Here is a 23,119-nt window from a genome sequence, read left to right on the forward strand (position 1 = left end):
CAGAAAAGCTAAAGTACATATTAGCCATTCCCAGTCCAAGTTCTCTGAATCCCAGCAATGATTTAGGAGACAGGATCTAAAAACTACATATCTGGGTTACATTATCCTAGCTTCTTGTAGAAATCAGGCTTAAGGAACCTCCAGTCATTCCTGTCAACATGAGACATCGTGACAATTTCTATACCTTTCATAAAATTGGCTAAAAGCATCAACCAGAATTTATAGAAGAAGCCACATTATTCTTTTTCCTGAAAACAGAAGAGTTGGCTCCTCAGATGAACCTGTGTGTTCCTTTTATCAAGTAAGAGCTATGCATCCCAAGGTATTTGTTTCCTGGCCTTCTCAGAAGCTCACAGATAAACTGTCCCATTTGGAAAATCATCCCATTTCAAAAGGCCTGCTGCATCTATTTCTGCCTTCTGATTTACAACCTTATTTGAAAATGTTAAATTATGTTTTTAACAAGTGTTTATAACCACATCTGCTTATTGCAGTGTAATGTAAGCAATCCAGGCATGGGACGATCCGATAGCTTTGAATTCTCCAAAACGTTCTAAAAGCCAACATATATGAAAAACAAAATTCTCAATTTTTGTTTGCTAAAGGAATTAGAAACCTGTTTAAGTTTAGTGCACTGATATCCAGGGAGGGGGTGAAGGGAGAGGGAGAGACGGAGACGGGAAGGGTGGGGAGTGGGAGCGTCACCTGGGGGAGGCTGGCAGCCTTGTCTTCTGCAAGGTTGCACAGGGCAGCACTCGTTTTGGAAAGTCCTTTGGACTTGAAGACTCAGAAACCTGCTGTTAGCATGAGAGTGTCCATCTGTCATCTCGTCCCAACCAAGCTCCCAGACAAATATACACAGAATTCCAGTTAATTTGTAATGAGAAAATTGCCTTTGAGACACATGAGCCCACATGACCTGCTCATTCATGTCTAAATGCTTCCGGGTCTTTGCTCCATCCATGCTTTCCCATCGCGGATCCCACTGCTCCCCCTTTATGCTTCTGTTGTCAACTATGAGTTTCTTTAGCTTGAATTCCCATTTCCCAGAGCTGCTCATCCAAAACTATTACCTGAAGCCCATTTTAAATGCCCTCTTCAAATTTCCTTTGAGCCCTTAAATCCGAAATAACCGCGTCCTCAGAACTGTTAAGAGCACATTGTTCCTTATACACCACTTTTCACTTTATCTTTTTAAAATAATTATTTGTGTACAGGAGGCCAGAAGACCGTCTGCTTGAAACTCCAGAGATGGAGACAGGGCCTGATGCAGGTTACAGCTCTCAAATATTCGCTGTGAAAGAATACCAGTGACAGACGGGGTGGTCTTGGGCGGGTCTCAGAGTTGTAGCCTGCCCACCAGTCGTACAGGGCCGTTCTTTTCCTTTAACCGGACTGAAAACTCCCTGAGAGTAAGTCTGAGTCAGTTTCGCTCTCCACTGCTTATTCAGCTCCGGCACAGGGTGCAGAGGCTAGCAGATGCTCAGTAAATGTTAAAAGAGTTCATCAAAAAGGGAAGAAATGATTGAATGAATGAGTCGATAACTCACCTATTCTTCCACCGATGCGTCGGTCGGACAGGTAATTAACCGAATTAGCAGCGGCCCAACGGGATTCCGAGGACTCCGCAGCTCTGGACCACCCTCTGCAGCCCGAGTAGGGGCGGGGCGCCACGTAATCCCGCCCATGCGAAGGCGGGGCTCCCCGAGGATCCCGCCTGCAAAGAGGCGGGTCGTACCTGGAATCCCGCCCACCCTGAGGCGGGGCCTGTGGCGCGCGGGAAGAAGCGCAAGCGGCGGCGGGAGCTGGGTGTGCAGCCGACTGACCGCGTCCCTGCAGGTATTGCTTCCCTGGCGCCGGCTCCGGCGTCCCCACGGTCTCCCCGCGGGGCCGAGCGAGAGCGAGAGGGTCTCGCTGAGGGCGGGCCGCGGGGTCCCGGCACAGCTCCGGACGGCGTGCGTTTGCGCGCTCTGCGGCTCCCCGCCCCGGCTCCGTGCGGCCTCCTCCCCGCCAGGCCCGCTTTCGGCTTTCCGGCCGAGCGCTTGGTCCCGTGCGGCCTGGGAACGGGGCGGGGGGTGGGGGGATGTCCCCTCTGGTTCCCTCGCCTCGGTTTTCTACCCTGGGCGCACCTCTCCTCCTGGCGGCCCCAGCCGCCTGGGAAGTGGGTGTCTCTCGAAGTCCCCTGACCCCCCAAGCTGTCCACTTGCCCCGGCAGCTTCTCCCGGGAGGCCGCTAGCCCTGGGCAGCCCCTTCCGCCGCGCGACCCGGCCCCTGACTCTCCCCGAACGCCCTCCAACCCCCACTAAGCGGGGGCGGTCGCGCCATAGGGTCGGCCCCTCGATTTCCTCTGCCTGGGTGTTCCATTTTGCTCTTTCCGGACCTAGCAGTAGAATAAACTTCCAACAGCCGCGGCTCAGCGAAGCATTTTAGGTGAACCTGCAAGGTGTCACATTAGAGGTCAACACTAACATCCTTTCCCACTACAGCGTGCATTTTTAATGGTTAGCGGGGCTCCTGGCTCATAATAAGTGTTCAGTACACCTTTCCTGCTGTAATATTCAGTTCATTACCGACGATTTTCAGCTTTCCTCTGTCTTTGGGTAAAGAACGGTGCCCGACGGATTTGTGTTGCTCCATCAAGACTCGGGAGGATGAAAGTCATTACCTGCGAAATAGCCTGGCACAACAAGGAGCCGGTGTATAGCCTGGACTTCCAGCATGGCACCGCCGGGAGGATCCACAGACTGGCGTCGGCCGGTGTAGACACGGCGGTTAGGGTAAGTGGGGCGGAGAGAGAAAGGCCCTGCCTGAGAAGCACTACTGAGGGTGCATTCTCCATTCTTTTCTTTGAAACAAAAGTCAACAAACTCAAACCAATCCGTCATCTAGCCCAGAGGGATGAATGGGATGAATTCTCCGGGCCTTGAGTGAACCATGAAAGCAAAAGAAAGCTTTGTTCCTTGAGTAATGTTTCCCAGATTGGTAAACGGGAGGCTCATTATTTTTAAGAATCGTGAGCCAGTTCCTGTTGGGGAACGGTTTGCAGGAGAAAGAGGAAGGAGGGAGGGCAGCAAGCCATGGGGTTGCTGGTTTATGTTTCAGAGCAAAGTTCCACTTTACGTTTCAAAAGAAAAACTATTTTCTTACTGAAACTAAGCACAGTGTTGTTTTAGTAAGCACAGATTGGTAAGTGCTCACTGTATGTTTCCCTGAATGAATGTTTTGGTATCAACAGATCTGGAAGGTGGAAAAAGGACCCGATGGAAAGGCCATTGTTGAATTTTTGTCCAATCTTGCCCGCCATACCAAAGCTGTCAATGTCGTGCGTTTTTCTCCAAATGGGGAAATTTTAGCATCAGGAGGAGATGGTGAGTACTAGTATTATCCTTCAAAATTCCTTAGAAACCAGATACCTGTGTGTCTCACGTTAAATAGTGAGATTTGAGCTAGGTGTGATTAAAGAAAAATTTTTCTTTTAATGTTCATTTATTTTTGAAAGAGAGAGAGTGCGAGCAGAGGAGGGGCAGAGAGAGAGGGAGACACAGGATCTGAAGTGGGCTCCAGGCTCTGAGCTGTCAGCATAGAGCCCGACCTGACGCACGGCTCAAACTCACAAATGGTGAGGTCATGACCTGAGCCAAAGTTGGACGCTTAACCTCCTGAGCCACCCAGGTGCTCCTGTACCACTTTTTCATTTTAGGGGTCATTTGACCTCAGTGTGTCATTTAGATAGCTCAGTAAAATAGCATTCTGGGGAGCACGAGGGGATGGAAGACAGTAAGTTTAACCCGAAAAGACCTGTTTGACAATGGCCCCTCCCCAACTTTCACCAGGATCCGCTGCCCGGTGGAGACAAGTAGGAAGGTGCCCACCATTTTGTCAGAGTCCCAACACACCTGTCCTGGCTTTGATTGCTAGTTTAGTATCTAAGGGATCACAGCCTTTCCCACATCTCTTTGTAATTAATTGATTCGCTGGGGGAGTATTGTCTGAATGATCCTCTAAATCATGTTTGTTTCCTGGGAATATATTGACTCCTATTTTCTGCTTGTGTTTACGTGGCATAAAGATTGCCTTGAATTTGTAGATTTATTTGGGATACGTTGCCATCTTCACAATATTAAATGTTAAACCCATAAAACTGGGACTTTTTCCTAAGCAGTTTACTAAGTCGTTCTTCCTTTTTCCTTATGGTTTTACTAAAAAGTAAATCGTTTTCCCACGCTTTGACACCAGAACAGTCTACAAGTTAGTACAAAATAAAACAGAAATCACAGACTTTGCAGGAGGAGGAAAGACACCTAGTTAAGTTCAGTGCCACGGTGTCCAGGGTGTTTGTGCACAGAGGGAAAGGTGGGAAGTGGGGACTGTCCCTGGGGGAGGCTGACAGGCTGTCTTCTGAGAGGGTGTACAGGGCAGCACTTGTTGGGCAAAGCCCTTTGGCTTTGGGGGCCCAGAAACCTGTTAACGGTGGAGAGCGTCCACTTGTCAGTGTCAAGGCTGATCTCCTTTCCACCAAGCTCCTGGGATTCCGGTGCACTTGGAGTGAAAACACGTGTGCCCACACAGCTGGTGCGCTCATTGTCCTACTGGCATTCAGAGGGAGGCCAAGAGGTGCTCAGGCTTAGGTGGTGAGTTTGGGGTCAGAGCACAAGGGCTTACAGCACTCAGACAATTGATGACGTCAGGCCAAGATACCTGCTGCATCCGTATGTGTAGCTAATGTGTCCGTGGCTTACTTTGTGCAAGGCATTGTGTTATAAGTGCTTTATGCATATTAACTCATTTAATCCTTGAGACAGCCCTATGAGATAGGTATGCGGTTACCCCCATTTTACAGGTCAAGTGACTGAGGAGTCGAGATGCTAAGTCCTGTTGAAGGTTACACAGGAACCATTTGCCAGTCCTTGCCGGTGGCTCTTTGTGGCTCTTTGTTTTTTCCTATTCAGCCATTCATAGGTTATGCCTTAGGATTTTAGAGGTTGGTTTTTTTGTGTTTTTTTTTAGGTTTATCTTATTTGAGAGAGAGGGACAGTGTGCACGAGCAGGGAAGGGGCAGAGAGTAAGGGAGAGAGAGAATCCCAAGCTGGCTGTGCACTGTCAGTGCAGAGCCCGATGAGGGGCTCCAACTCATGAACCGTGAGATCACGACCTGAGCTGAAACCAAGAGTTGGACGCTTAACCCACTGAGCCACCCAGGCGCCCCAGATTCTGGAGTTTTAGATCAGAAGGCAAACCTGTTTTTCCTGTCGAAATTCTTAGAAGTCCGTCATTGTGACCATACTGTCTGTTGAACAACATAAATAGGACTTCAAGCCCTAAAAGCCCAGAAATGAAGGAGCATGCAAAAAGCGTGGCTTATCTTTCACTGAATCACTCCACAGATGCCGTCATCCTGTTGTGGAAGGTGAATGATAATAAGGAGCCAGAACAGATTGCTTTTCAGGATGATGATGAGGCCCAGCTGAACAAGGAGAATTGGACTGTCGTAAAAACCCTGAGGTAACTTGCACAGGGACCATGGGAGTGCCTTATCTAACTGCTCTGAGAGCATTAAACTCACATGCATTTTTTTATTTAAAAAAAAAAAAAGTTCTTTTGAGTAAGCTCTATGCCCAACATGGGGCTTGAACTCACAGCCCTGAGATCAAGAGTCCTATGCTTTACTGAATGAGCCAATCCAGGCGCCCTGCATTTTGACTTACATCGTACTTAAACCTTTTACTTACACAAGGCAGAGATAAGAGAATCATTTTAAAAGCTAGAAACATGATTAAAATGGATTTTATTTCTGCTGTAAAATTTTCTTTAGTCAGATTGAATCAATTACAAAGATACAAGTACCTCTGAAGGTGGTAGATTATAGCTGCAGCTGATAGAGTGCCAGTGGAAGTTTCTAAAATCCTATTTTTTTAAATATTTTTTTAAACTTTGAGAGACAGAGTACGAGCAGGGGAGGGACAGAGAGAGAGAAAGAGAAAATCCCAAGGAGGCTCCACGCTGCCAGCGCAGAGCCCAACGTGGGGCTCAAACCCATGAAACCGTGAGACCATGACCTGAGCTGAAACCAAGAGTCCGTTGAGCCACCCAGGAGCCCCCCCCTAAAATCCTATTCTCGTGTATGGTCTCTGAGTTTGCTTACAAGTTTTTGATGTTTTTTTCTTTTTTTTCTTTGGATTGTAGAGGCCACTTGGAAGATGTGTACGATATTTGCTGGGCAACTGACGGGAATCTAATGGCTTCTGCCTCTGTGGATAACACAGCCATCATATGGGATGTCAGTAAAGGTAGCCAATACGTTTCTGTTCTTGTCAGGGGGAAGGACTTTCTAAGGGTCTAAAAAGCTAACCTACTTGACCTTTCATGGCATAAGAGTTTCTTTAGTGAACTAAAATAGGTATTTGGCTCAGTAGGGTGGGGATTAGCCTCCTGTATCATGGATCCAACTCAGAGTGGTCACGTGTATGAGGGTTTCTGAGTTACTGGTGCCAAAGCAAGGTCCATCCCACATGCTTGGGGGTGTAGACATGTTGGGGGCAGGGCTAATGCCTGCCTTTGCAGAACTTAGGATCTCAGGAAGTTTAGCACATCGTCATGATGGGGCATTGAATGGTCAGTGTTGGGAGAGGTAGGAGCTGGCATCCGTTTGAGGAGACAGAGGACAGCCGAGGACACCTCACTGCTTTTACAGGACCTGTTTTCTGTTTGGGGAGACAGGAGACACGTGAGAAGTTATAAAAATTGCCGTGAAATGCTTTGCCTGCCCTTTTTGCAGGCTGCGGATTCTCCCCCAGCCCGAGGGCCCTGGGTGGGGGGGAGTCAGGGCGGAGTGGGCATCCCACCACGCTGCCTGCACATCCGGTTTATCCACTCAGTGACAGTCTCTGTCCGCTTTAGGTCCCTGCCACCTGCCATCCAATCAGACCCCCTCTGTCTCATCTCACCTCTGTCATGTTCTACCCAGTCCCTGACTTGGGCAGAATGGAGGGCCGGTGTCCCTGTCTTCTTCTCTTCCCCACATCTGGCCACTGCCCTGGATAATTTCACCGTGTGCGTGGACAGTCCACCCAGCAGCCCCCTGAAGCCAGTTGTAATGACCTTGAACGTTGCCAGGTCTTGATATCCTACATGATCCTGGCTGCCATCTAGCGGGGTGTTAGTAGTGATGGCGCTGGGAAGGGGCCACAGAGTGAAAGGCTGATCGGAGAAGGTTGCTCCAAGACTTGAATGCGGCAGGGAAGAGGCTCCAGCCTGTGGGAGCAGCCGGTGCAGAGGCCCTGCGGGGAGCTGCTTGTGAGGCAGGACAGGTCCCGCAGAAAGTCCCTCTTCAGAAAACCCTACTCACACACTGACCTAATGATAGCAGTTGTGGGTTAAAAAGCCTCTTGTGGGGCACTTGGGTGGCTCAGTCGGTTAAGTGTCCCCAACTCTTGATCAGCTCAGGTCATGATCTCATGGTTCATGAGATCGAGTCCCATGTTGGGCTCTGCGTTCACAGGGCAGAGCCTGCTTGGGACTTTCTCCCTCTCTCGCTGTTCCTCCCCTGCTCATGCTCTCTCTCCCTCAAAATAAATAAACTTTAAAAAGAGGGGCGCCTGGGTGGCTCAGTCAGTTGGGCCTCTGACTTCGGCTCGGGTCATGATCTTGCACTCTGTGAGTTTGAGCCCCACATCGGGCTCTGTGCTGACAGCTCAGAGCTTGGAGCCTGCTTCGGATTCTGTGTCTCTTTCTCTCTCTGCCTCTCATGCTCTCTCTCGCTCGCTCTCTCAAAAATAAATAAACATTAAAAAAGAAAAAAAAGCCTCTGTTGTAAAACTCAGGGTCGTTTGAGAAGATGCCGTCACCCGGCTGCAGGCCACCTTACTCTCACAGACCCCCAAAAACACTGGCAAGAAGGCGAGGGGGAAGGAAAGTTAGCCTGAAGCACCCTCGCTGCATTTCACATGGAGGGCGGGCCCCAGGGTCACAGGAGTGTAGACCCCTCTGCAGAGAAGAGCCATTTGAGTTGTTTTTGTTTGGTTGGTTTTTAAGAATGGCCAGGGTTCCGTAACTGCCTCTGCATTTTAATTGGGTAATCTTTGTGTGCTGCTGGTTTTCTGTCTTTCCACAGAGTCCCTTTTCCATCACTACTGGCTTTGCCCGGCCCTTGCCTCCCGCCTGGCCTGCTGTCCCCTCCTAACTAGTGGTACTTCCTATGTCCTCTGTGACCCTCAGTCTTGTCTTCACGATGCAGGTCACTTCCCAGCCAAGTGTTCCTCTCGGCCGCACCTCGAATTCCCAGAACCTTTTCCTGATACACGAGGGTCGCTGTCACATACCTCCTGTCCTTGTCTTGCCGTTTTGGCATTGGACCTCACCCTGTAGACTTCTCAGTGACCCATTGTTCCGTGTGCCGAGGATCGGCTTACAAAACCTCCTTCATAGCCCCCCTCACCCTGCCCTGTAGGGAGAGCTGACCTCAGCTCGTGCCTTGCCGACCCTCACCGTGGCCTCTTAGCTGCCCCGTCTATACCATGCTCAGCTGGCTTGCCTTTTGATGGTGTGTCCCTCCCCCAAAGCAGCAGGCTCCTGGGGAGTGTGGGCCATGTGAAGTCCCCTTTGTCCCCCCAAGAGCCTGACACGGCGCCTGCTAAATGACAGGAGGGTATGAAGGGCGCAATACTTAAACTGTACTTTATTCTGCTTGTGCTCGAGTAGGCTTTAGTAAAGCTGTCATGTGCTTTATTCGCAGGACAGAAGATCTCTATCTTTAATGAACATAAAAGTTATGTCCAAGGAGTAACCTGGGACCCCTTGGGTCAGTATGTTGCCACCCTGAGCTGTGACAGGTACGTCAGGATTTGGCAAGTTGTCTTCTCTGCCGGCTTGAAATGTCCTGCAGAGGGATTTTCATCACCATTTACCAATCTGAAGCCCGGTCTAGCTTTGCTTCTTGTTCTTGGTTTCCTGTCAAGCATTTGGTTTTACTGTTACTCTCCCACCATAACGTGAAAGTGGAAACTAATTAGGGCAAGTGCCTTATATGTAGTACTTAGCAAATCTTTATTGAATGGGTGAATGAATGTAGAGGGAGTTTTGAATTGCATTTGAATTTCACGGACATTTGTTTATTGTTTTTCTTTTTTTTTTTTTTGAGACAGAGGGCATAAGTGAGCAAGAGGCAAGGAAAGAGGGAGAGAGAGAATCTTGTGAGGGGCAGAGAGAGAGAGAAGCGGGGCTCACCTAAAGTGGGGCTCGTTCATAGGCAACGTTTAAAAAAAGTCTTTTATAAATATGACTTCTGTAAGAAGGGGTTGCTAGTGGTTGAGTTGGAATTTTCCCTCCCCCTTCCCTTCCCTCCTTCTTTCTTTCTTTAAAAAAGAAAATTAACATTTACTTTTGAGAGGCAGAGCACGAGCCGGGGAGGGTCAGAGAGCGAGAGAAACACAGAATCTGAAACAGGCTCCAGGCTCTGAGCTGTCAGCACAGAGCCTGACACGGGGCTGAAAGCCATGAACTGCGACATTGTGACCTGAGCCAAAGTTGGACGCGTAACCGACTGAGCCACCCAGGCGCCCCTGTTTATTTATTTTTTTAAGTTTGTTTATTTTGAGAGAGAAGGAGAGGGGGAATCTCAAGCAGGTTCTGCGCTAATGTGAGGCTCAAACTCACAACCATGAGATCATGACCTGAGCCGAAATCGAGAGTGGGACGCTTAACTGACTGAGCCATCCAGGTGTCCCTGGGTGTTTTGTGTTTTTTTTTTTTTTTTTTTTTTTTTTTTTTTTTTTTTTTAAAGATTTTATTTATAAGTAATCTCTACACCCACCACAGGGCTTCAACTCACAACCCTGAGATCAAGAGTCTCCTGCTCCACCAACTGAGCCAGCCAGGCATCTTTCTTTCATTTTTTGATTATAGTTTACTACTGCAGTCATTTCAGTGACTCCATTTAAGTTAATGTAAAAATAGAATATTTTGTCTTTCCCAAAAGAAGGTTTGTTGTGGTGGTTACTGGCATCATTCATTTAATCGTATTCTTGGAACAAAGAACTAAGAACCAGAGGTGGTGGGTGTACTACTCATCAGTCAAGGTCATCCTTTTGAGTATTTTTCCAACTTCTTTTAATCATAACATGTTTGATTTCAGACGGCCCAGCAGTGTGGACGAGTTAATGTTTATGAATCAAAACATCTCCTGTTACGTTCCACGTACATTTATTTTCTGATCTGTACGTTTTATTCGGGCAGTTGGGAGTGAAACGACCTGATTAGCTAGTGGGAATAATACGAATTAGCAAGATGCAAATTTATCTGTTGGTGTTTTCCTGACTTGCAAATCCCTGAGGGTGAGACCGTGCGATACAAGAGAAATGTCACTGCAGTCCTACAAACTGCCCCTGGGCCAAGTGTCAAGGCCTGAAAAGGCGAGGCCTGATGAGCATCTTACTTGACAAGTTGAAACACTCGATAAAAAGTGAAGTTCTGGCCCGTTTCCTCACTTTATTAGTGACCTCCTTTGGGTGGTTTGCTTCTGTCATAATGAGTTAAGTGGGACAGTCATAAATGGTCTTGGAGGCTGACCTGGTCTAATCGGCCTGCAGTTTTGATGCTAGATTGTTTCTGTGTGGAACACTTCGTTCACTAGAAGAGATCAGTCAGAATGTTTTTCTTTCTTTAGGATCCTCAGGGTGTACAGCACCCAGAAGAAACGTGTGGCTTTTAATGTCTCAAAGATGCTGTCTGGAATAGGGGCCGAAGGAGAGGTATGAAGTGTTGACTTTCTGTGTTAGCAGTGCTTCAGGAAGTCACGAGCTCCTCCGTGTCCTACAGCTAAGTCCCTCGTCTCAGGCACCTGACACTTGAACTACCGTGTGCTTCCTCAGGTCCAGCCAAGGCTCAGTTAGTGTGTTGTTGGGCTGGTCTGCATGGAAATGGGGACATCCGGGGGCCAGGGGAGAGCTGCCGATGGTGGGTAGAGGTGTCCAACCCCAGCTCACTGTGGAGTCGCCTGGAAGCATTAAGAGACGTGTGTGCCTGCCCCCCACCCCCCAGGCGTGTGTGATTCGCTTGGCTTGAGGTAGGCAGGGCCTCTGGGATTCTGAGGTGTAGGGAGAGTCACGAGCGTCTGACCGAGGGGGCCCGGCACTATGCCGCAGGAAGGTGGCAGCAGGCAGTAGGCCGTCTTGGCAGGTTTAGAGCAAATGCTGCCTGCAGGACCGTGGGGACCCAGCCAGCGGTCCTAGAGGAATCAAGACCATGGAGGCAGGCACTTAGACAAAAGGGAGCAGGTTGGTCACTGGAACCAAAAAGGGATGTGGTGCAAACCTGGGCCTCAAGCAGCTGGCGGGGCCAAGCGGGCCACGAGCTGACAAAATGGGGAGCCCATGTACAGTAAGGAGGGTAATGCCGGGTCTTTGGGTCCTTGAGACTTAAATGCTTCATGTTTATCCAGTGGCAGTGAGTGGGAGCAAAAACCGTTCCACGCAGGTGTTCAAGAAAGGTTTGAAAAGATGGGACTACCAGTTTAAGAGCGGACTAGTTTATAAGAGGTGTTCCTTAAGTTGGAAATTCTAAGTGGACACACACATCATCCTGCTGTTCTCCCCGGTCTCTGTCCAGACACACTGCTCTTGACAGTGCACGGTGTTCTCACGGAGGCTTTTTAAAAAGATAACTGTAGAACCACAAACATGCACGTAGACCTGTATGCACATACGACTTTCTGTAACGCAGGTGGGCAGTTAATCTTTGTGAGCGATCACTCTCGCGGTCTGGAGTGATTTGATTTGTAATATATTTCCCCTGTTATGTGAGTGTAATAAATGACACTATATAAAGACAAAAAAAAAAAAAAAGGAACTGGTAAACCGTTATTGCGATTGTAAAGATTTGGATTAAAAAAAAAAAAAAAGATTTGGATTAATGTTTAAACTTGTGTGCCTCAGGTCAGAAGTTACCGGATGTTTCACGACGACAGCATGAAGTCCTTCTTCCGTAGACTCAGTTTTACCCCTGATGGGTCTTTGCTCCTCACACCAGGTGGGTTTGACAAGCTTTCGATTTGAGGCGTGATGGCAGCGGTGGGTGATTCCAGTTGCCGCTTGTCAGCTCAGTGAATCCTGATTAAAATAGCGACCCCCCCAGCTTGTTCAGACATTGAAACCTCCAGGGGAGCTTCAGGAAGCACTGGTCCCCGGGTTCCACCCCCAGAGATGGTCTGATTGGTCCGGGGTGTGTGTGGTCTAGATTTTGGAATTTAAAAAATTTCCAAGTAGTTCTGATGTGCAGAGAAGTTGGGGAGCCACTAGGCTAGTGTGACAGACATTTTCCCTTAGATTTAACTTAAAATGTTAATGTCTTTTCACTAGGCATGTATGTAGAGGTCATAGTGCTAAAGCTAAAAGAGGTTTATTGTTTCTGTTCTCAATGAAGAAGTCTATTGTGGCAGGGACAAGTTTGGTTGGAATAACTTGAGTATGACGAAACCGCAGAATCAGCAAGGACAAGACAGGTTCATTGTCTACAGGAAGGCATGATGTTAAGCCCAGCAGCGTCAGCTGGGGCACTGATTGCCAGGGTGTTCTTAGAAGAATGTCTCCTGCTCTCCGTGGCTCGGGTCCCATCTTTTTTATGAAGGCGATCACCTAACCCAGGGCTGGGCCAAACAGGAGGGCACAGGTCAGGTTGGCCACTAAGTACTCCAGCCCGGTTGGGCAGAGGAGGCCTGAGAGGGTGTGAATTGTACATGCATACTTGTGATGCCTTAGGACATCGGGGATCATGTGGGAGTGACATTGGCCTGGGGAGGGGGTGTCTCAGCATCAGCAACAGGTGGTTGCTAAGTATATTAAAAGTTGCTTACTAAACTCAGTGACAAATCTTTACTAAATGACCACTCTAAAAATATTGTGTTAGAATCAGGTATCAGATGGATGTCTGCTTTTGCCATTATTATTCTTTGTGGTGTTAATACATGCAGGAAGAGGAGAGAATGAAATTACAAAGATTGGAAAGAAGAAACCTTGGTGTTAAGATTATGTTTCTAGAAAATCCAAGAGATTTAAAAATATCAGAATAAAAAAATCTGATAAGGTGGCTGGATACTATCTATGAAATACTTAAAAATCTTCTATACTGGAATATGCACTTAGAAATATAAAAAGGAAAATTATTCCATTCATAATGCAAACCCCACAAAACATGGGAAAAAAATTTAATAAAGGCACAAAGCCTTTATGAAGACTAGAAGATCTTATTGAAGATTGTAAAACAAGTTCTGAACGAATAGAGATCTCAAGTTCTAAAATTAACATACGCATTGATTTCCAATTAGGATCTTATTAGAGGCTTTTGGTTTACTTTTAGTTGGACAGCATGCCAGCTCTGTTAGGAGAATAAATGCTGAAGAATAGATTTAATTTTTTTTAAGTTTATTATTTTTGAGAGAGAGAAAGCATGAGCAGGGGAGGGGGAGAGAGAGAGTCCCCAGGTGATGCCACACAGTCAGCATGGAGCCTGATGAAGGGCTTGAACTTAGAAACTGAGAGATCATGAACTGAGCCAAAACTAAGAGACACTTAACCAACTGAACCACCCAGGCGCCCCAAGAATAGATTTAAAAGTATGAAAAATAGGAATAATACTTGAGCAGGCACTTTCCTAAATGTCAGCAGATACTATGGTGCCACTCTTATCAAATCAATATGGTTATTGGTATAGGAATAAACAGATTAGTGAACCAGAACAGAAAATCCAGAAATAGATCCCGAGATAAGGAAATCTGATACAGTGGGAAGAATGAATTATTGAGTGAATGGTGCTAGAGTGTCCAGCTGTCTGGAAGAAAATTCTATTGGACTCTTAACTTACATATGAAAATAAATTCCGGGTGAAGTCAATACTTAAATCTAAAAGGTAAAAACGTAGGAGGACATCCTAGGGCCAGGGAAGACAGACGGAGACAGGAATCCTGGAAGCTCTGGAACGATGGGTCTGTTTGCGTTTGACGGTGAACTTTTGTACAGTGGAGGCCCAGTAAGCGAAATCAGTCGGCAAGTGATGGAACTGGAAAACACCGTTTACGAGACAGGAAAGAGCTTACGTGTGTCACGTTCAGCGGCTCTTCCAAATCGATGAGAGAAAAAGAAAAACCCAGAAGAAAAAGAGGAGTGAAAGAAACAAGAAGGCAGTTTGTAGAGGAGCAAATTCACGTGTTCAGCACCCACAGGGAAAGGTTTGGACCCTCAGTGATAGAGAAATACAAAATAAAGTGACCTACGATTAGGGATTTCTTTATTCTCTTCAGAGTAGACAAAAGTGCAAATCTCCCTGGCTGATGGGCATGCAGAATGTGGGTATTGCTGCAGGAACATGAATTGTTACAGCCAGTTTAGAAAACAGTCTGGAAACCGTTAAATGCATGTACCTTTCAGCCCATCTGTCCCCATCCCCCACCGTCTTAGACTTCATCTTTAAGAAATGAAAACCTAGTACATAAAGTATATCTTCCACGATATTTATTGCAAGTATGGCTTCTAGTCGTGAAGAATAATACCGATGAACAAGACGGGTGGATGAATTACGGCATTTTCATACCAGTGAACATGGGGCAGCTAGTGAAGATACATCATCCAAGTTAGCTTTCGCGGGTGGTTGACCGAACAGAGCAACAGAAGCGAAGGTATAAACGAGATCCTGTTTTTTTAAACTAGGCTAAAAGCCCCACCCTCTGAATATATACGCGATGGAGTTGTAACTGAGTGTTGGTTGTGCGAGGGAAGAGGACACAGTGGTTTGTTCAGATGGCAGATGTGGGGCGGGAAGGGTGGGCTGAGTCGAAGAGACTACTTGACGGGGTCTCTGCCCACCCTTCCCCACCCCCCAGCGGAGGCGAAACGGTCACATGTGAAATGACGTGTGTGTGTGTGTATCAGGAAAGATACTGCTGTATGGTTGACAGTCATTCTGTGGCCGGGTCTGGCCTGGTTGTAAGGTCATCCCAGGGTGAGTGTGGAAGAGCTCAAACATGGGCTCCCCCCAGAGCAAGGTCAGCTGCTTCATGGGTTGGGGATGCAGTGGAGGCCTGGGTCTCCTGGCCGCACCAGGCAGGTGGGAAAGGCTAGTGGCAGGCCCTGGCTGGCAGCCAAGCTCAAATCCAGTGGACACAGTGGGGTGATACAGTGAGAGCGCTTCTCCAGCAGGAAGTGACTGGCCTCCCAGACGGAGGCCTGCCCAGTTCCTCCTGCCCAGGCCTGAAGCCCCCCCCCGAGCAGGTGGGCCGCTCAGGGGGAGGTGACAGGTCAGTAGAGCTGGAATAAGAGCTGAGCCCAGCCTGGGACCGTGTGTATTTGTCCTCAGTCACAAAAACACTGTCCAGGGCACGTGGCTATGGGGAGAAATGTTTTACAGGCCAGGGTTGGATGCTCTTGAGTGTGTCTTCTTTCGTCTAATAAAACCTCACCTCTCTCTCTCTCTTCCTGCTTCCCCAGCTGGATGTGTGGAGTCTGGAGAAAATGTAACAAATACCACCTATGTTTTCTCCAGGAAGAATCTTAAAAGGTATGCAGTGGAAGAAATCGTTGAAATGTTTACCCTTTCTTTTTGTTTTTGGTGAGTAACAGTGCCCTTTTCTAAGAAGGTCATGACCGATCTTTTAGGCCCATCGCTCACCTTCCCTGTCCTGGCAAAGCGACGCTTGCAGTTCGCTGCTGTCCCGTCTACTTTGAGTTGAGGCCGGTGGTGGAGACAGGTACGTTAGAGCCACGGTAGTTGTGTTAGGTCTTCGCCGAGGCAGGTCACCAGGCTGCGGGGGTTGTGATGTGGGCTTTCTCCCGTGGGGGGCACAGCTTTGTGGGTTTGGTGCGGTTGAGTTACCATGAGGAGCAGGAGCAAAGCCCGAGGTTATCAAAATTGTCCCGTGTTCGTCTTGTCTAGAATATGCTGTCTTCGCTTTACCTTTAAAGGAATGAAAGTAATTTTTTTTAATCCAGAGCAGATTGAATGTCATTCAGTATCCATTTCCTATGCAGTAAAATGTTTTTTTTAGTTTTTTTTTTTCCCCTCAAGGTTTTTCTCATTATCAGGGGCTTTAGTCGGATTCTGATGGGCCTTGGTGTAATTTTCTCAGGTTTCTTGTGCTTGGGGTTCATTGAGCTCTTAGATCTATGGGTTTATAGTTTTCATCACCTTTGGGGAATTTCAGCCGTTACAGTGTCAAATGTCTTTTCTGTCATCCCCCTTCCTGCCCACAAGGGGCTCCACTTACACGTGTGTTAGGCCATTTGAGGTTAGTCCCGGGTTTACTGACTATCTGCTTGCTTTTTTCCTTCTCAGTACTTCTGTTTTCTGTACTCTGTGTCCCAATGTCCCTACTTCACACACTCCATCCTTCCTCCTCTTGAACATGTAAGATAGTTTTTGTAATAACTTTTAATGACTTTGTGTACAAAGGATTCGTTTTGATTTTTTTTTTCCTTCATTGTGGGTCATATTTTCTTTGCATGTCTAGTAATTTTTCATTAGATGCCGGACATTGTGAATTTTACCTCCGTGGATGCTGGGTATATTTTTATAAATATTCTTGAGCTTTGTTCTGGGAGGCAGTGAAGTTACTCGGAAACGCCGTGCTGCTTATCCTCGTTCGGTGGGACCACGGCAGCATGTGGTCCAGAGCTAATTTCCCCACTGCAGAAGCAGAGCCGCCTGAGTAATCGGTGCCCCGTGAAGTAGGTTTCCCACTCTGGGTGGAGGAACACGCTCTGTCTGGCCTTGCGTGAGCTTCGGGAATGACTCCCTCTTTCCTGTAGTTCTTGCTCTGGCCTCGGGTGGTTTCCTCACTTGCAAGTGCTGATCAGTGCTCAGCTGGAGACCTGAGAGGGCCTGTAGGTCTGTGCCTGTGAACTCCGGCTGCCCGGGCCTTCCTGCTTCATCCTCTACCTCTCCCGGGCCTGGCAGCTCCAGGCAGCAAGCTGGATGTAGGATTTCCTCCTTGACTTCCCATCCCTCAGAGATCACTGTCCTCAGTGCCTGATGGTCAGAAGTCTTGGAAAACATTATTTTGTAGATTTTGCCTGGTATTTCAGTTGCTTCAGGTGGGAGGGTAAGTCAGGTCCCTCTTCCTCCAACGCTGGAAGCAGCTGTTTTAAGTTTTTTAATCCTTTTATGTGAATGAATGTAATTACCTGGAAGCTTGAAATCACCTTAATAAAATGTTTCTAGGTTACCCTTATTTTTCGTATCAGATAGGACTTGTTCTATTCACAGGTTTTTTTGTTTTGTACCCCCACCTTTTTGGACCTTGGGTGCCCCTGAGTCTTGGATCAAGACACGGTGTCCTCATCAGGTCACGTGTGGTTGTCCTTTATTCCCATATAAATTAAAGGACTGATTTTTTTTTTTTGTAAAGCACATAGCAAACTAGCCTTCAGTAAAATGATGTCATTTCCGTCTCCTGAGAGAGGGCTTTTGGGAATTTGTTTCCTCTGGCTTCTGTTTTCACCCGAGCAGACAGAGCGTCACAGGAGCCGGGCACGGAGCTGGTGCACCTGCCCTACCGCCTGGTGTTTGCTGTGGCTTCTGAAGACTCTGTGCTCTTGTATGACACCCAGCAGCCGTTCCCTTTTGGCTACGTGTCTAACATACATTACCATACCCTGAGTGATGTCTCCTGGTGAGTGGCCGGTGGTGAGGGAGGGTGGGCCTGGAGTAGAGCCTTGGGGCAGGGAGCATTCCAGCGCTACAGGTGGCTTTTTTGGCCGGTGTTTACCAATGCTTTTTCTTTTTTTTTAATTTTTTTTTTTAAGTTTATTTAAAACTATTTTTTTTCTGGGGTGCCTGGGTGGCTCAGGCCATGATCTTGTGGTCCGTGAGTTCGAGCCCCACATCGGGCTCTGTGCTGACGGCTCAGAGCCTGGAGCCTGCTTCAGATTCTGTGTCTCCCTCTCTCTGCACGCTCCCCTGCTGGCTCTCAGTCTTTCTCAAAAATAAACACTAAAAAAAATGTTTTTTTTTTTAACTTTTTTTCTAAGTTTATTTATTTTGAGAGAGGGAGAGCGAGCACGCATGTATGCCCATGCAAATGGGGGCAGGAGACAGAGAATCCCAAGCAGGCTGCAGCGGAGCCCTGATGTGAGCGGGGCTCAAACTCATGAACCTCAAGATCGTGACCTGAGCTGAAGTCAGATGCTTGACAGACTGAGCCACCCCGCCCGGCACCTCTTACCAATTCTTTTTAAAGGAAAGCCGTTTCTAATTTGCAATAATACTGCTTCCTATTGTAACAGAAACATCTGAATGATGCCATTCAGTTGCCCCAGGGGTTCCTCTGATTCTCAGACTGAGGGAGGGGGGTACCCTTTGGGCTCCCTGCTTGTTGGGGGCTTGCCAGGCCCTCTGGGCTTGCAGGAAGCCCACACCCATGAGCTCCTGGCACCCAGAGCTGCACCCAGGGAGTCACCTTGCGCTCCGCCTCCTGCCGGTGGGGTCCTCCGAGCCCTGGGTTCCTAAGTTGCGCCCAGCTCTGCCTGGGCCTGCTCCCCCACCGTCTCTTCCTTGCTCTTTACAGCCTTTTTTCTCCTTTTTATCTTGGGGGGAGAAAAACCAAAAAAAAGAAAGGTTCTCACACTTTCATCCAGGTGAATTCGATGACAGTCCTGAGATACTGCGGTGCCCGAGAAACACGATGGGGTTGGGAAACCAACCACCCAAAGCCTATGATTTTGCTTGAACTGCCATGGTGTCACTAGTCATGAGAGCCTGACGAGGGGCCCATAGACTTGGGTTCGGTTTCTAACCTTTTGTCCTGTTTGGGGAACAAAGGTCCAGCGATGGGGCCTTCCTGGCCATTTCTTCCACGGATGGCTACTGTTCGTTTGTGACATTCGAGAAGGATGAACTTGGAACACCTTTGAAAGAGAAGCCGGTCTTAAGCGTGGGAACTCCCGATACAGCAAAGAAAACGAAGAGTCAGCCACACCAGGGGTCTTCGCCAGGCCCCAGGCTGGTAGAGGGGACCCCCAGCAGCCCCTGCACACCCCCGCCTCAGGCAAGACCATCTCCAGCCCCAGCAGCGCCTTCCGAGGAGAAGAAGGCCCTGCAGCCCAGCACGCAGAATCCCAAAGCACCCCCATCCCGGAGGGTCACTCTGAACACGCTGCAGGCCTGGAGCAAGACAACACCCCGGTAAGAACCTCTGATGGAAGAAGCAATCGTCCCTGCGGCTTGCCAACAGGAAGCCACCAACCTTTCATGGGGGAAATGCCATAAATACTTCACACTGCTGCCGGAGACCTCGCTAACCGTGACCTCCGCTGCGTCCCCACTTCTGCCTCTCAGGCCGGCTCCAGACCCCTGTGCGCGGCCTATAGACAGTTGGCCACAGCCTGCCCTCTGGGGCCGTTCCCACTGGCCCTGCCTCACCCTTTGTCCCGTAACCTCTAGCCTGCCCCTGGAGGCCAGGGCCCTGAGCACACTCTGCCCTAGGGGCCTCTCTGCCCTTACCTTCCTCCGGGAGCCCCAGCCATCTGCGTCCCTGGTGACACTGGAGTCTCCCTGGATGTCCCTGCAGCCCTTCCTCTGTCATAACATATCACATTCAGTAGCAGGAGTTTGGTTAGGCTTCTGTTTTCCCTGTTAGGTTATCAGCCCCTTAAGGCAGGAAGCGGTTCCCCAGTCATCACCTGTTTTCTCCTGCCCAGAACAGTCATGGGCACTGAGCAGCAGGCGGGAAAATGAAAGGAACATCTGTAGGCAGTTTTTACTGCATCTGTGGACTGGCTCATGGTAAGCAGTGTCTGGTCTGATCGTGTCCCCGGGTGATGCTGCAGGTGTCTCTGTCCCTCTTCACATCACTCTGGCGCCTGAGTTCCCCGCCGGTGCTGCAGACAGAGCCCTTCTGTTGTGCACGGCAGCTGGGGTTCAGGGGTCTTCCTAGGACTGGAAGTCCCCCGTCTGACCCTGTGGGAGTCCTGGGGAGGGAGCAGATGACAAGCACCACGTGTCTCGCTTCCTCTGCCCTGCCCGGGACTTCACTCGCCAGTCTGTAATCTGGATTACATGTAGCGTTCGGCTCTTCTCGGGTGTATGAGTTCTGCAGACTAGCAACATTTTTTTGTTTTTCTGTGTTTTTTGGTGGAGGAAGGGAGTGGGAAGGTGTTCTTTCAAATACTCTTATGAAACCTTTCCCCTCTTAATTTCTTGGAGTCGTCTTCTGTTGTAACTTAAAAAAAAAATAGTTGTTGAAAACTAAGATTGGATTTTAAACAAGAACTGTGTTTCAGAGCTTTCCGTAGTAGAAACCATTGTCGGCTAGCCTTATATATGCGGTGTCCAGTGATGTGTTCAGCATACCACTGCAGATCAACAAAACACGGGTTTTGAAACTTCTAGGTGACTAGCGATTGACTATCATAAGCCTAATGGTTGAACTTAGTACATGAACATAGTCCTTAGTTACTAAGTGGGCACATCGACATTTAATGTCTACATGGTATGATTAGCTGAAAATTTTTAATGTTTCTTTTGGGTAGTTTTGAAATTTGGCATCATCATAAATGATTCTTAGGATACTAATGAACCATGTACCTCTTTCCTACTTTGTTTTTTAATTAAGGAGGATAAATTTACTAGCCTTAAAGACAGAGACTCCACCAAATTCTGTACCAATTAGTATAATCTCCACCCCTTCCACAGAAGAAACTGAACCAGGTAAGTGATACTGTTATTTTAATAGAATTCAAGATATTCTTTCTCTTTTGTTCTTTTGGAAATTAACCACCTAATTTTAAGTCAGTTCTGAGAAAGCAGGGATGTATCTTATTAGACCGTCATTCAGATTCACTGGCTGCCTGTTTATTCTCGGCAGGGAGAGTACCTTTCCACGCAGGCATTCAGGGAGCTGAGTAGGTGGCAGGTTCCGGAGGTGCTGTAGGGTCAGGGTTCTCCACCTGGGCACTATTGACAATCTGGGTCAGATAATTCTGTGTGTGGGGGCTGTCCTGCAAGTGTGGGGTGCTTAGCACCTCTGAATGCCGATACCCATTTCTCCCCCCACCCCCGCCCCAACTTGTGACATTCTCCAGTGTCCCCACACATTGCCCAGGTGAGATCGCCCCCAGTTGAAAACCACCGGATCCTTTCCCTTATGTGCAGATAGGACCCTTGGTATCTTGTCTGGGCACAACATTTATTTTGTGAATATCAGCTCTTAATTTTAAGCAAATGTTCACTTACTTGCCAACCTGCGCTTGTTAATGTTCTAGGGACGCCCGGGGACCCTCAGGACAGTCCTCCGGAGCCCAAGCGGCCTCGGCTTGGTGAACACAAAGGAAGTTCCCAAGGTCTGGAGCCTTGAGGAGATCTGTCTGCTGCTCGAAGGCTGCCAGGTCTGGGGACCCCCGTGCACAGAGAGGGGGGGCTAGGCTGGGGACACCGGAGACCAGTGGCAATAGGCGGAGCCTGATGGATACTCGTGAATTGTTTACTGTAACAAGATACACATGGACCAGTTTTTCTCCAGAACTATGTTTGCACTTGTATTCAAGACACATGCTTACCTCGGAGCAGTGAACGTTTTCATAGACCGGATCTTCTTTTGAGTTTCTGAAACTGGAGCGGTTCAGCCTTGTCTAGTGTGGAACAGGGAGCCCGTCCTTGAAACACAGGGAAAGTGCAGACGCTTTGCGAGCAGACCCTTCCCAAAGCTGGCATGAGAGAGGAGAAAGTTATTTGAGAAGGTTTATTCTGCTGATGTTCCCTTCTAAATAGTTGGTTTTTAGGAGTTAGTTTCCTTTCTGACTGTAAAGGTAATAAAAATGCTTGTGCTGGAAAGCTAGCGAGAATAAAGTAGGAAAAACGGGTCCGAGATGGGATTCTGCCACCCTCTTCCTGCTGGAAGAAACCATGTTGCTATGTTGGCATATTTATTTCCTTTTTTTTTTTCCCCCCAGGGAGAGAGTGGAGATTTCCCTTTAGAGTTTGGTATCCAAATAGGTTAACTTTTCAGATTGATTTTTCAGAATAAAAGAACTTTTCCTGAGCAGTTTTTGCCTCTGTCTTTGCTTTCCCCATCTCCGGGTTGAGGGTGTGTTCTCTCCTGCGGGGAGGGAACCAGAGCTGGGGGCTGGGCGCGCACAAGGTGCTGGCCACAGGAGGCAGTCCCTGGGAAACGTGCTCGCGGTGGCTGCTGGTCCTGCGGCAACGGGGTGGAACCCCCGTCTGGAAGCGCCCGCTGCTGCTTCTCACCCAGAGGAGGTGCTACCGTTGAATTTCAGGATGTGTGACACCTGCCACTTTGGCATAGCGGACACCATGAGTCGTGCAAGCGAGGCCTTCCCCCCCCCACCACCCCTGGCGTTCTTCCCAGTCTGGAAGAGACGGAACCCCAGTCAAGTCTGACGGGAAGTGGCCAAGGAGTGGAGGAGTGTGCCCTTTTGAACTCAGGTCAGCAGCAACAAAGGAAAGAATTGGAAAGAGGATCAATTTGTGGCTTAATCCATAACCTAGTTACCCAGAAGAAGAGTCTGCCTCCCGTCTAGATGGGAAAGTGGCACCCGAGGATGATTCACCGTGGACTGAAGGGGGGTGGGGGGTGAATGTGTGCACAGCTATGACGACACAGGTGTGGGTCACACTCAGTACGAAGACACTTTAAGATGTCAAATGGTATCTGTTTTGACCACTGATTCTCAACCTTCACCGCACACTGAAATCACCCAAACAGGTAACAAGGATACCGTCACCTGGGTGCCTACTCCAGAGCATGTGGCCTGATGGGGCTGGGGGCGTGGTCAGGGTTCTTGAAAAGCTGAGTCATTTTGTTCTTAATGTTTATTTTTGAGACAGAGCGTGAGCGGGGGGAGAGGCAGAGGAGACACAGAATCCGAAGCAGGCTCCAGGTTCTGAGCCGTCAGCGCAGAGCCCGACGCGGGGCTCGAGCTCGTGAGCCATGAGATCATGACCCGAGCCAGAGTTGGACGCTTAACCCACTGAGCCACCCAGAGCTCCAAGTAATTCTGACGGCCAGCCATGACTGGGAAATCCTAAGAGGAAAGCTTTCCCCGCATGTGATCTCTTCTGGTTATTTAAATACATTTCCACGGAAAGCTTTTTCTTGCTTACTCTCTGTCCTCACTGGCACCCC

General features: G+C 48.5%; 1 protein-coding gene across 2 annotated transcripts; it reads left to right on the plus strand.

Moving 5' to 3' along the window:
* The first annotated feature begins 690 nt into the window (after window positions 1–690).
* CHAF1B (chromatin assembly factor 1 subunit B) lies at window positions 691–22,018 on the plus strand. Of its 2 annotated transcripts, none has more exons than XM_030329578.1 (14): window positions 691–1,839; window positions 2,607–2,777; window positions 3,236–3,368; window positions 5,385–5,502; window positions 6,184–6,287; window positions 8,732–8,828; window positions 10,661–10,745; window positions 11,928–12,021; window positions 15,471–15,540; window positions 15,639–15,730; window positions 17,488–17,650; window positions 18,799–19,161; window positions 20,591–20,685; window positions 21,240–22,018. In XM_030329578.1, exons 1-14 carry the CDS (start codon window positions 1,687–1,689, stop codon window positions 21,329–21,331), a joined length of 1,830 nt encoding a protein of 609 aa, XP_030185438.1. In that variant the 5' UTR covers window positions 691–1,686; the 3' UTR covers window positions 21,332–22,018. The 2 variants fall into 2 exon arrangements, with proteins under 2 accessions (XP_030185438.1, XP_030185439.1); XM_030329579.2 differs by having other exon boundaries at window positions 1,759–1,839; window positions 2,584–2,777.
* The last annotated feature ends 1,101 nt before the right edge of the window (window positions 22,019–23,119 follow it).

Source organism: Lynx canadensis, chromosome C2 (genome assembly GCF_007474595.2).
Source record: "Lynx canadensis isolate LIC74 chromosome C2, mLynCan4.pri.v2, whole genome shotgun sequence".
Lineage (NCBI taxonomy): Eukaryota > Metazoa > Chordata > Mammalia > Carnivora > Felidae > Lynx > Lynx canadensis.